Here is a 14,442-nt window from a genome sequence, read left to right on the forward strand (position 1 = left end):
TCTCTGGCTCGAGGTAGAACAGAAGTAACGGTCAGTTTTTACAGGAAACCTCTCTACTACATCTATATCAGTAGCTTAAATGCCTCTACCAGTGTTACAAGTGTCCTTCAACTTTTCTTCAACATATTCATACCTTTACTATGTATTAGTTTCCTTTAAGAAGTTCTATTCCACCAATAATATAAAGAAATGAGAGAAAGCAGCAATGCCTGCTAATAAAGTGGGTGTAGTTATGGATCTAATACTTTACCAGACTACTTTATCATACCCTGGCAGTTCTGAGCATGGGGTGTGCAGAGCGAGAACGGCAGGATACAGAAAAGAAGAAAGTGACCTCTTCTAAAGTGTTTGTGCCGCTAGATGATGTAGGCACGAATACTTAAAACAATGCAACTTCCAAAAAGCAGTGGGCATGAGAAGAAGCAATCAGGCATGTGTGTGGACTGAATGCGACACCAACCCTGTGCCTGGGAGGCCTGCTGCGTGATAGCCACCAGTGTGCCCAGCAGTCTGGCAACAGTGCAGCGCACTTCATAGTTGGAGCCCTCGAAGGCGCGGAAGCAGATGGAAGCCACCGTCTCCAGGTCCGTCGTGTACAGGAAAGGGGCGTGCCGCACCATCTCCAACAGGCACTGCGCACCCCACCGGGCAGAATGATAAACTGATTAGTTTAATTATATATTTATTGTTTGGCTTTTCATGCAAACTAACTAATAATAGACACCTCTTGGGGAATGCCTCCTACAAAACCACGGCTCAGTAGAACGTTGAACGTAATATTTTGTTGAACAAACAGGGGCTAAAACAAACACCACTATAAAGTTCCTTACAAAACAGTCACGACTAATCGACTGCTACATATCAAGAGCTGGACACCGTGTGAAACAATTATGAGCGACCTGGATACGAGACAGAGGACATGTGGTGTTGGACATTTTTATTGCCGCACTATGACTGTCAAGGCATTACTAGTACCTAAACCGAAGCAAAGCTCCGAGAGAGCGCTGCCAGGGCATAGCCAGGGGAGAGGCTTATGAAGCTTCAACTCCCTTCCCCATCCCCCCGAAATTTTGGCCCCACCCCCCCACCCCAAGTCATCGACATTCCAACCACCTCAACCTCCCACCCCAACCCCCGGCGAAAAATTCCTGGCTACACCATTGCAGTGTTGGTTGGTGTCCAACACATGAGTCACATTCGGCCGCAGTGTTTCGAAGTCTCAGTTAAACAGACCGGCTCCGGTGAAGTTGATCAAAATACCCCCACGTGGCATTGCAAGCGTAATTGCAGGGATTTGGTTGCACCTTGCAACCAAATCTTTATGTTATCTGAAGGACACAAACAACAACAAAAAAAACACAATTTCTTGGTGTATAAGTTGCAGTTCTTTTCACAAATTTCAGTCGGTGCATCTTACACAATGGTGCGACTCACCAACATGCATTGTCTTTTATAACCGCGGGACGAGCAAGGATTTAATATGACCCCAGGGGCTATATTTCTTGTCCGATTTAGTGGCAAGAATATTAAAACTGCCTGCTCCCGACCATACATATATTGAAATCACCATGCACATATGCGGGCTTACCAATACAGTTTTGCAGTGCCGGCCACACAAAGTGCAAGTTACACAAAGGTGTGACTTATATGCCATGACAATGTAGAGCGTAAACAGACGAGACAGAAGAGAGAGGACAGACAATTGCTGATTGTGCATCCTCTCTCTTCTGGCCCATCTGTTCTTGCTGTATGTTTTACCAACCTTACCAACATGGCCAAGCTTCCATTTCAAACATTTATATACCAATTTTTTCGAGAAAACAGGCAATTATAGGGGGGTACGACTAATATAATTATGCGACTTATAGACCGGAAAATATGGTAACATGCTTTAATTCTTGAAGCTATACAGCTGAAATTAGACTTCTGTCTCGTTAGCATTTGCACATTCATAGGCCTTTGCCACATCTGTGTTAGAACGCTTGAGGGTAACTCGTGAAGTTCTAATACAGTACCATTTCATGCCTCCTTCAACACCTACAACTGTTCAAGGGCACAATAAAAGATGCACCAATTGACCAACAACTTAGCAAAACGATATGGTACGAACCTTAGCAGCGGCGCAGCGTACAGCCAACACCCGGTCGGTCATGCAGTGGCGCACAGCCTTGAAGATATCCTTGTGGATTGGGCTTGCTGCCACCCCCATGCCAGCAACTATCTTCTCCATGGTGGCCATGGTCTCACATCGAGACTGCGACTGGAAATGGAAACAGGTCTACAGTTGAAAGATGAGTTCATGTACTACTTCGGCATTCCAGGGTCTTCAGCATCTGATTAGGAGCTGTCTCCCTTGGACCACAACCTAACCGCACTTCTAAATTTAATTAAACCTCTAAGGCCTACCAACAGAATGTACAGGAGTCACCTAAACCGTCAATACCAAGTGCTCCAAGAAAATCTTGGTATGGCGTCGATAACGAAACAAAACTATAATCTCTGTTTTGCTGTCTCCCATCGAGCAATGCCCTGCTGATGAACGTGGATTGTGATCAGACGTTATTCTACTTCCCATGTAGCTAACTACACCACCCAGAGTTGGCTGAAATTCATTGCCTTGACATACCACCCTACACACGTACAGTAGAATCTCGTTAATTCAAACTCTTAATTCAAACTTGCGGATAATTCAAACTAATATGCAGGTTCCATCCTATGCGTCTCTACAAACAAATTTTCTGTCCCTCTTGCGTTCGAACTGACGAGATTCGACTGTATCATGTTCCTGCGCGACGGTGCTTGGTTAGCCGACTTCAAGGGGAAAGAGGGGGGGGGGGGGGGGGGGGGGCATGCACGTAGCACATTGTCACATGATACGTTCACAGAGCTAGTAGATTGGCTTCGATGGTTCGTAGCGACTGCTGCTGTCCATCACAAGCTAAAAGAGATTATAGCTTGGAAAGATTTCTGTGGCGTCGTCATCCTCCGATCTCCCCTGTAGATTTCGGCGGCTCTTTGAGCACTCACGGCACAATGTATACATGGGTATTTATTTCAAGTGTACACTTATTGCAGCTACTCACATTTCAATTTTATAACTAAAATTGACAGTTGGATACTTTAGAACCACGTTACGGGATGGCCAAGAAAACATGCTTTTCGTGTAAGGTTTATCATGTTACAAGACGCTGGAGAAAACCAGCCTTCTGCGTTCAGCCTATTATTTCGAACGCTTTTTGTTTGCGTTCCGCCCATTGAAAAGCATGCGGGAAGTGCTTCAGCACGCATTTCATATTACTGCGCCGCAGTGATCTTCCACAACAAAAAGGCCGTCTGCTTTCATTGCCGTCACCATGGCAATGAACGCTGAATGACCTTTTCGGACGGCGCGTGTATCTCTGTGGAGTGTGTTAACCCACCCTCCCGCCTGCGTTCACGGCGACAGTCTGCGGCTGCTCACTACAAAACTATTAAGCTTTAAGGCATGCAGAAAATCATCTTTCGTTGCCATGGTGATGGCGACGAAAGCAGACGGCCTTTATGCTGTGGAAGAATAATGCAGTGCAACAATACAAGGTGCGTGCTGAGGCCCTTCCCGCAAGCTTTTCAGTGGGTGGAATGCAAACAAAAAGAGTTAGAAATAAGGGCTTAATGCAGAAGGCTGGTCTTCTCCAGTGCCTCATAATTTGACAAGCCTTACACGAAAAGCATGTTTTTTTATTTTTTTTACAGCATGGTTCTAAGGTGTGCCCTCAAATTATATCTGCTTTCTGCAACAAAACGTCCACATAGTGTTCCAAAAATATCTGTAGCATCCAAGTCACATTAACTCGAGCAGAGACACCGTCAAATACGACAAACAAGCCCTACGAGGTGTCGTAAAAAAAAACTGGCAATACGATACCTCCGCATTTCGGAGCGACTTGAGGAGGATGTGAACGGTGTCGTCGTAGCTTCTGCCCATCATGCGACCCAGTTTCTCGTACATGGCACCTGTGCTTGTGATGGCAGCTCTGGAAAGGTGATGGGGAACGCCACGTGTCTCAATCCGAGACGACACTTCGTACCTTGCAGCGCTAACCCAACGAAAGTATAGTGACTGGAACGCGACTCCGACTGGTCTGTTTACTGCGCCCTCAAAAGTGGTCCATCGATTTCCGGCGGATGGCGCCGTAAGGGCGTCACGCCGGTGTCCGTCGTGAGCCTGGCAGTGGCTAGGCGGCGTAGATGGGCGCAGCAGACACCTGTCCCGCTGCAAGTCGCTTGCAGCTAGACAGTTGACAAAAACCGAGGTTTGACACAAGATGGAACGCTATGACAATGGCAATCCCTACGTCCCCTCGCTTTCTTCGTCAGCATTTCCCCCACTATCTGCCAGGCAATGGCACAACGCTTTTACGATGTCAGAAGGCAAAATCGAGGGCCCACAATTGAGGACGCGATAAAGAGGCCGGTCGGAGACGTGCTTTAGGTACCACGACGGAAGGCAGACGTACAGGCGTGCGGGCAGGTAGCTGGGAGAGTCGTCCCGATTGCGGAGGATGTCGTTGCACTGGTTGACGGCGTCGAAGAGCAGGAAGGTGTCCCCCACGCTGAACAGGGTCGCCAGGCAGCGGCCTAGCATCCTCCGCGTCGGGGGTCCCGGGGAGCCGTCCCGCATCTGACGCACCAGCTGGTCCACCAGCTGCTTCTGGCACTGCTTAATGTCCGACTGGTGGCCCGGGGAAACAGGTTGCCCGGCTTAAGACGTTTCGTCGAATTCAACAAAGGTGCGGTAGCACGTGGCGGGGTTTTTTAACCTTTCACACGCTATGTGCACAAATGTGCACGTCTAAAACCCTCGCTTTTTTTCTTTTTTGGGGAACATATCGCATGTTGAGTCATTTTAACGATTTTAGTGGAATTCTATACTCTATGTCTGGTGAGCAAAGTTTGCGGAGAACATTTTTGGGAAAATTTTCTACACAAGCAGACTGCAAAGAAAACATTTTCCACGATAAATGGTAATCGGAATTTGAAAGGGTTAACAGGCAGAACTCTCCGAATTGCCTCTGCACATACATTCTGACCGTGAAATGCCTCGGTGCCTACTAGATTACTCAAATGACACACAGCTCCTGCATCTATGCGGCAGATTGGGGGGGGGAGAGAAGGGTTTCAGTGCTACGCCATTCGTCGTGCCTGCCATGACGTCGAACCAACAGTTGTGCTTCATTGCCGGCTATCTCTCCCACAGCCTTTCTATGGTGCAACCAGCACCAAAGCGAGCAATCAAGGTTTGTACCACCATGCGTGACAGAACCCCTCTTCGGTTGAGTCAATGCATAACCATACTTTCGTGATGCAGAAATAAAAGATGCCTCGCTGAGTGTCGTGCGAGCGGCCGGGATAAGAGGTCAAAGTTTCAGAACTTAAGCTTACCTTATTAAAAGAAAAAGGCTCAGCACGCCCTCTGCCTTACCAAATTCGCACCTCTACCATACGATGACCGCTTGTTTACTTCTCCCAGAGTACACTTTGCACACACTGGGGCATGGCTCGAGCGATGCTCCGGTCATACCTTTGGAGCAGCCGCCAGGACCTTGTCGAGGAACCGGAGCCACTCGAAGACGAACACGGGCCGTTTGACCTCGGGAAGTTGTGCCAGGACCTCTTCGTTGAGGGTGAGGCTGTGAGACAGCTCCATCATCTTGAGTTCTGGAGCAAGGAAAGAGAGAGAGAAAGATGATGATGATGATGATGATGATTAGGTGTTTAATGGCACAAAATGGAACGTAATCCATTTGTGCCAAAGAAGACAACGATAAAGATGTACTGTAACAGAAAAAAATTGCCGTGCAGAGGATCTACAACTGCTGTAGATAGCCAGTTTTGTTTTTTTCGAGAAAATCTAGAACACAATCAAAAGGGACTAAAGGTACATCTTCCAGCATAAAGGCTGGGTGAAGTGGAAGAGAAATGAAAAGTTCAGGGAAATGTGCTCAACATTCTTGGTTAAAGAATTTGCAGTGCCATAGAATGTGCAATACAGCTAACAAATCACCACAATGCTCACAAGGTGGAGTCTTTACCACAGAGAAAGGTATCAACAAGTCACGCATAAATGTCCAGTTTACAAGCGACACGTTAAAACGAAGAGAGAGACATGCAATCTTAAGGCTGCTTTGAGTTTTTGGCTCCTTTTACAATGTACAGTATCTTCACGAACAAGATACTGACAGACTTAGTCTCCAAACTGAAATCTGAAGCTGTGGACGTTGCTTTGGGTTAAATTCTCTGTTCAACCCTTAAAGGGATACTTCAACAAAATTTGAAATATACCCGTCGTGTTCAGAAATAGGCTGAATATGATCCACCATATCCGTAAATGATGATCGCACGTTTGTATTTCGAGTCTGATGGCTGCATTTTTCATTATAAACGGCCCGCTCTGGCAAGCGCTTTAAAGAGCAGCCAGCGCAGACCACGTGACATCCGTCGCAATCGTGACATAGATTGTCTCGGGACGAGCAAAGCTGTGGCAAGGCTGACATCAAGGGGATGTCCTAGCTGTTCCAGCCACCAAAGCACGCCAGCGATCAGGTTACCACAACTAACCCCAAAGCTGCTTTTGTACAAAGTTTTAGTGATGGGTTAATCTTCTTTAATCTTGTAGAAGGATAATAGCGAAGTCTGGGACACACAAAAGAGAGTCTCGGGGAGAGGCGAGTTCCTCCTTTCCCTGTTTTCTCGTGGTGGCCGGAGGTGAGACAGTTATCGTTATTACCTGTCAAGTTCCTAGACGGGCATTACAAACGAGGCGGTAGCGACATCCACCAGGTGCTGTTTGCTAATCGTTTAATTTGTTTTAATATTCCTTTTCGCGTCTTTTTTAACAGGATACTGGTGTGTCCGATGCGATACTGCTCCTTTAAACACATATAGACCAAAACAAAGCTCGAAGTACACCAAAGAACTTCTTCCAATGAGTTGTGAATGCGAAAGCATGCAAGCCGCTTGTCCGCTCCATTTTTCGTCTGCTGCATACTTTTCGTCGCCAGTCAGCGCGCGTGCTCTCCTGGGCACGCTGACCTTGGACGCTCCGTGTTAATGGTGCGCTGATGGAAACGCAGCGCCATGGGGTGAGCGGTCCTGGAAACTGACAAGCACAGCGGCCAATGGGAGCTCCGTCAATGCGCGCCAGCCAATGGAATTGGAGGCGAAATCGCGAAAACTAGGTGCCGTTTTCAAGCTTCAAACTCATGACGTCAGCTGGCTCCATGGGACACTTGATGCTTTCGCATTAACAAGTGTGCCGAAATTTCATTGTACTATCCCTTTAAAGGGACACTGACACCCACCAAATTTTTTTTTTTTTTTTTCTGCCAGGCGCTTTATTATGGTGTCGGAGGACTACCCAATTAATATTTTGCAACAGAGTAGCATATTTTTTTAATAAATCCAAAAGAGGCAACTGCTCGAAACCGAAACCGGACGGAGGTCGGAGAAGTGGAGAGAAGAGAGTGAGTGGCGGAAGTCATGTGGCTACACCCGACCGTGCGTTTTTTTTTTTTTTTTTTTCTCCACTTCATAGCAGACGACATGCGGCGTACGGGAACCGTTCGCCATGCGGTTGGTTCGTTTGCAGTTATGTTTGTTCCGCTCGTTGTTCTGTACTCCAAGATGAGTTGTTTTGTACATTGAGGAGTTGGGAAATGAGTAGTGAGTGCCTGTGGTGAATTTCCATGATCGGCTCCGAAAAGAATACACCCAAGATGTTGCGTGAAGAGCTGGCTCACATGTCCTGCGTCCGAAAAAAAGTGGCATTGTGCGACAGAGTTTCTGAAAGATCAAAAGGATCGGGACCAATGGCTGGCTGCAATTCCTGTAGAACATTTACGGGCACCTCAGAAAGCGGACGCTACCTGATTTATATGCTCCTTGCATTTTGTGGAAAGCGATTACATCGAGTTCGCAGGTATCAAAAAGGAAATCCCATACCATTTAATTCAGTGACGTGTCGTCCACAACATTTGTTTGTTATTTTTTTTTTTTTTTTGTTTCTTCAGTGATAATTGTAAAAAAAAATATTAAAAACATCAGAAAATGATTGAAAAAAAAAAAAAAAAAAGGTTTCTTGAGGGATTGAATTTAGTCCCACCGCGCGTGATGCAGACGTCTTTCCCACTGAGCTACTGGGACATATCTTTACTGGGGGATCTCTTTCCTTAGTAATATTTCAGCCGGTAGACTAAGTTGGAAAGTTTGCTGCCGATTTTCTTCCAGCAAAAGCGCTCCCGGGTCGAAATCGGGAAGCACCACGCATTGGCGACATTCGCACCTAGTAAAGAAATCGTACGCGTGCATATTCAACTCGAAGTAGACACGTCGTGCTTGACGTTTGCGCGAGCGATGTCTTCAGCCAAGAGAAGGGAGCGACGGCTTGGCGACGTCTTAGTGCAAATCGGCTTGGTGGTCGGGCGTGTGTACAGGATGAATACCAATTCTTTTGATCAGTCCCAAATTTCTCTTTAAAAGGCACACAGAATTCGCCGGTACCGCGAACGACAGTTCTGAAATAGAGGTCCCACGCCCGTCGTCCGCTGCCATCGCCGTCCCCGCGAGTTCCACGATACGCGAAACGACACACGCACAGAATGCTTCCAGTTGTCTGTGGAACTTTTTTTTTTTTCAATTAACGTATTTGCAGCTTTTTAGAAGCCACAAAAAATGGGTTTCATATTTTTTTTCTATTTTTAATATTGAGTGTGTGCCTTCAGTGACCAACGACTTTGATTAAATTTGGTGGTCGCATCGATACCTTAGAAAACGGCCCGTGACCACGGAAAAGAGAGTGAGCGAGACTCGAACCGGCCAGTTCTTGATCGGCGGTTTTCGGGCGGAAAGAAACCGAATTTCGAGTCGCAAATTGTGTTCTGGGTAGTTGGGCTCTCATATGTCATGTACAACTAAAAACCTCGGCGAGCATAAACACCCTGTCAGTGTCCCTTTAAGTGTACCTTATAGTCAAAATACACAGATGAATGAAGTGCACTGATCAAATGGGATAAATGTCACAGATTATAGTCAAAATACACAGATGAATGAAGTGCACTGATCAAATGGGATAAATGTCACAGATAATAGTCAAAATACACAGATGAATGAAGTGCACCGATCAAATGGGATAAATGTCACAGAGCCGCCTAAAGACGAAATCGTTGAATACACCGTAATATTTATTCCATCTGATCAGTACAGTTCATTCTTCTGCATTTCAACTATTCCTTCTTTAGACATCATGTAAGACAATGAAAATGACCAGTTACTGCAATAAAAGGTGCATACAATAAATATATTTTACATAACCAAACTTATTATTACTAAAAAAGAAAAACAGAAAAGAAAGCCACTTTAAAGCCAGTTATTCTAAAAAAAAAAAAAAAAAAAAAAAAAAAAAGCTTTGTTTTTGTGAAGTATTGACGAATGGAACCATATTTCAGTGCATGCTATGAAGAGTACAGACACTTCCTTTTCCATGAAAATACTGTGTAGGTGATTGGAGACTTCGTAACATATCCTGCTTCGACTTCATCGCTGAACATCAGATACAACAAAAACATACATATATTCAACACATCAAACATTATGCATGTAAAATGCGTCAAAATAAATTAAGCAGGAACAAGACAGGCTAAATGCAAAAACAAATGTGTCTCCAAAAACACACGAAATAAATTAAAAATATTGTTTTGTTTTCTTTGTTAGTGAAGGGAGGAATGAACTTGTTATTAATATTACAAGCCCGAGTTATTGTACGATACTCATATTTGTTTCAAAATTAAAGAGGTACTGCTAGTCCCACCTTGACAGGCTTGTAAACGCAAGCAGCAACGGACGACAAAAGAAAAAGTAGAACTTGCGACCTAAGCACTAAGGTCTTAGGTTTTCCATTCGAACATAAAACGGGCTCATCCACTCGTGTTTTTAAAAGGCGCGATATACCGTGTGCGAATGCCCACACACTTCGCGACAGTTTATATTGCTGAAATGAATTCTCTACCAAAGGATCGCCCCAAAAAGAAAGTGACAGTGCTCAGAAATCATCCCACACAGAATTAATTTACACTTCAGAGGGGGAGTGTCTCTAGCCACCTACTTTCTAAACAGATCGCATCTTAAGCTGTTCTTTTTTGGCTTGTCAGAGCATATATATCGCGGAACGGTTCCGAGAATTGAAATTTTCAGTATTAAAAAGCACTCTGCGGACAGCCGACAAAATAATAATATAAAAAGAAAACTGACTTCCCTGCCGTAGGAGGTCAAGCATATGATCTCAGATATCGTGAGAGTGAAGCGCATCGAACAGCTTTTTTTCGGTATTCTGAGAGCATCACTTCGTTACGCGAAGAAAATGTGCAGGTTCGCTTACCTTATTGAGTTCCTAATTATTTAAAAAGAAAAAAATATTACTAAAGATTTCGTAGGATGGACCGAACTCCATTGGAAATATGGAGCCCCATAGACGAAACAAGCTTGTTTGCGAGATCATATTGTTAAGCTTTACCAACCGATTACAGGTGGCGCTATAAAATAGATAAATATCGAAAAATCGGCAGTCATGATTTTTAACGAGGATGAAGTTGAGAGGCTGAAGATACAGAATATTACAGTTGAGAGAGCTAGTAAATACAAGTATCTAGGAGTATGGATATGTGATGGTGCAGAATATCTCAGAGACCATGAAAAGTATATAATAGGTAAGGGCAACAGAAATGCAGCTGTAATGAAAAATAGAGCACTTTGGAATTACAACAGGTATGAGGTGGCGAGAGAGATTTGGAAAGGGGTCATGGTGCCTGGCTTGACTTTTGGAAACGCAGTGCTATGCATGAAATCCGAAGTGCATGCGAGACTAGAAATAAAACAGCGCGGAGTAGGTAGACTGGCTTTGGGGGCACATTGCAAAACGCCAAACCAGGGAGTACAAGGAGACATGGGATGGGCATCATTTGAGAGCAGGGAAGCGGTGAGCAAGGTAGAATTTGAGGATAGGTTGAGGCAAATGGACGGGGAGCAATGGGCACGAAAGGTTTTCAGCTATTTATACATGAGGAGTGTAGACACAAAGTGGAGACAGCGCACTAGGAAATTAAGAGGAAAGTTTTTGGGCTATAGCGAAGATACGGAAGAGCAAGTCTCAGTTAAGAAGAAAGTTAAGGCCACAGAAAGAGATTGGTGGCTAGAGGGAATGCAGACAAAGACGGCTCTGGAAAGCTATAGATTAAACAAAAGAGTTATTGCCAAAGAAAGCATTTATGACAATTCTAGGGGAAGCTCATTGCTGTTTGAGGCAAGAACGGGTGTTCTGCGAACCAGAACATACAGAGTGAAGTACCAGGAAATTGATACAGTGTGCACTGCTTGTGGAGAGGAGGACGAGACGGCTGAGCACTTGATACTCTACTGTAAAGGGCTTCACCCTATGCCTACCGAAGACAGCATAGATTTAATAAAGTCATTGGGTTTTAGAGACAGCGAAGGGAGAGTGGATTTCAAGACTGTAGAGATTACCAAGCAAAGATTAAGTGAATGGTGGCAGAAATCGAGAGAAAACTAGGTATTTTCTTATCCACTGATGGCCAGGGGGCTTCATAGCCTCACTTTCTTTGCACTGCGGAGTGAATATAGATTTCACATTTAATAGTCTAGGCTTAAATGGTAAAACAAAATGGCTAGGTGGCGTAAGCTACCGCCCGATCCAAAGGGCTCAGCCGTAATCATCTATCCATCCATCCATATTTACAATTTTTTGTTTTTCTTTTTATGCTTTCTTTTCAACTTTTGTTAGTCATTAAAAACCGACGTACAACCTCGATTTTCTGCATGGAAAATAATTTTTTGTCGCTTCCCTCTCCTAAGCTAGTGAAGCTAGTTCCACTGATCTCTATGACAATTGCTGGATCGCGCATCCCCGCTCCGCGTGTGCGGCCACCATCTTGCACCTCGAGAAATCGCGTTTCCGGAGCGTTGCGGAGGCTAGCGGCAGCGTGCCGAAGACACGTTTTCTACTCGTTCGTCGTTATTCGCTGCAGAAGCTCATTAAAATTCTTTGCAAGCCGTGAAACTTTCCGTCAAAAACACGTGGAAAGTTTTACGGAAGCTCAATGCCGCAGGAAAAAGGCACAACTCATCGAATGCAAGTTTCGCCACCGGTCTCGCGGCATGATCAAAGCTTCTTTGGCGTGCCGAAATGCTGCGTCTCTGCGCCTTCGCACGCTTGGATACCAATCAAAAATTGACGCCGTATGTATGTGCTTTGCGAGTGCAATGTGCGTGAAGCCGTATGGGCCTCTGGATCAGCGTCTTACCAGCGATTTCCCTACGCACCCTTGGGGTGGTGTATACCCCCTTGTTTTTCTGAAGGCACCCCCTTAATTCGCAACGACTCCTCTATTCTCAATGCCCCCCGCTTCCTAAAAATTTAGACCCCCCCTTCCCCTAATTTCAATTCCTGGGGAAACCCCCGTGTCTTATCTCGATTATGTCTCCTACATAATTTTATCACTCCAGCACCAACTTATCTAACCCCCTGATACCACATCCTGAAAGAATCTCGTCAAGTCTCAATCACAGCCGTTGCATCAAACGCATAACACATTCTTTCCTCGTGCTATAACCATCTGGAACTCTCTTCCTGTGGAAATCATCCTTATTACTGACACATCCACTTTTCGCAAATCAGTGGCTCCATATATCCAATAAATTTTAACAAGTTACTTCTATTTTTTGCTTTTGTTGTCCTACATTTTTGTCTCAAAATGTTCTGTACTGCAGAAAGAATAAAGCAGTATACTAACTTATTAAAAATTGGACTATATTACGTGGCCTTCACGGAGTCGGTGATTCAGTGTTACTGCAGTTATTGCCGCCTCTCTTGGTTTTCCAGCTTGCATTCGTTTGGAACGTATATCCCCCATGCTGAAAAGTACAGACGGCATGTTCACACTAACAGTGTCCAACAGTGCACATAAATATGTACCAACCCGTCCTAGCACTGTTTTTAATGCAATGCATTTGGAAGAGAAATGCTGTAACTGACCAATTATTTTGTCTGTGCAACTAAGAAATGTTTTAAGCTAGTACATATGAATTATTCGGGATATTTTCTCTTATAATCGAGCACAGGGAGAAAATTCACTCACTTTTTCCCATGGAAATGGAAGTCAATTTCGCCTTCTTCGTGGCACTCAGTTCGTCGAACAAGGTTGAATGAGATGGCGTCATCAGTGAAGGCCAACGCTGGGCACAGATTGGACACGACAATCACGTCAACGTTCAGCTCAAACTTGACTGAGTTTTTAATTTGTCCAGCGTTGGCCTTCACTGGCGACGCCAAAATGTCAGCACTATGAACTTTTCTTCTGGGCAGTATTGGTTGGGGCAAGGTAAAAAGTGGAGAGGATATAGGAAAGGTGGAGGTGGGCAAAAGTGGAAAGCGCAAAGTGTACGTCAGCCTTTGGGCCATTAAATATGTGGGAATCGGGCACCCGAAAATCGCACGTTTCTCCCAGCATCTTTCTCCTTTCTATTTCTTTATCACGTGTAATCGATATAATGACGAAATTTCAACTTGTCTTGATCACTCTGGTAAACACTGAGAGCACGGAATATGTCATGCATTATGATCCGTTAGGATGAGGTGGTTTCGGATGCGTTGCAGGCACAGCACACTACGAGTAGAGGCAGCTGTGCGCACTGACACTCGCACGCTACCGCAGGCTCTGGATATTTTGCTTGGTCCAGCTTTTTGCACTTCTCTTTGAGTCGGGCTGCGGATCGCATAGTCCGGGGTTCGATTCCCGCTGTGCCGCTTAGTAAAACCCGCTCATTATGACATACTAAGCTTAATTACGACTAAAAACTATGGTGTCTGGAACGCTTCTCCAAATCGTATGGTCCCAAAGTGGCAGCAAACGACGTCACAGAAGCCGGAATGTGATGTCGGATGTTGCGACCCTGGCGGTTGGTCGCAGAAATGCTGGCGAAAAGCACGAGCGAACGCGAGTGCCGCCGTCGTCACAACTGCTGGCTGCCAGAGGTACCGTGCAGCGACAAGCTGAAATAGTGACCTGCAGCAGAACAGGCATCCGTCACATCCACCACAGCTGCCGAGACGCCACCAGGATCACAGACATCAACAGGTGGAAATCGAGGGACCACTTTTTTGGGCACGGTAACTACTGGCCAAAACTGCAAGCATTCATTGGCTGAAAGAGCCACTCCTTTCCTTTAGCAACTTCCAAACATTTTTTTTTTAAAGAAACAGGAGCACATCTTGACATCACCGTACGGCAACCAAGTCAACCGTAAGCCAGCAGAAAATATCCCAAAACCAGATGAGTGGATATCCCACCAGCAACTTCTAAAGGAACTACCATATAAGCACACAGCACAAATCTG

General features: G+C 45.2%; 1 protein-coding gene across 3 annotated transcripts in view; it reads right to left on the minus strand.

Annotated features, from left to right (window-relative positions):
* The window catches only part of LOC8033295 (HEAT repeat-containing protein 5B), an 85,861-nt gene extending 75,346 nt beyond the window's left edge, over positions 1-10,515 (minus strand). For 2 of the 3 annotated variants that reach the window (XM_029988717.3, XM_029988706.3), the window contains exons 1-6: positions 10,412-10,515; positions 5,561-5,697; positions 4,497-4,711; positions 3,905-4,013; positions 2,111-2,260; positions 461-632 (exon numbers count right to left, since the gene is read on the minus strand). In XM_029988717.3, the coding sequence (XP_029844577.2) occupies positions 461-632; positions 2,111-2,260; positions 3,905-4,013; positions 4,497-4,711; positions 5,561-5,689 (775 nt within the window). In that variant the 5' untranslated portion in view covers positions 5,690-5,697; positions 10,412-10,515. The remainder of the gene's footprint in view (positions 1-460; positions 633-2,110; positions 2,261-3,904; positions 4,014-4,496; positions 4,712-5,560; positions 5,698-10,411) is intronic. The other variant, XM_029988713.4, reaches the window with a different exon arrangement.
* Between the last annotated feature and the right edge of the window lie 3,927 nt (positions 10,516-14,442).

This window comes from Ixodes scapularis, unplaced genomic scaffold, assembly GCF_016920785.2.
Source record: "Ixodes scapularis isolate PalLabHiFi unplaced genomic scaffold, ASM1692078v2 PGA_scaffold10__122_contigs__length_95168666, whole genome shotgun sequence".
Lineage (NCBI taxonomy): Eukaryota > Metazoa > Arthropoda > Arachnida > Ixodida > Ixodidae > Ixodes > Ixodes scapularis.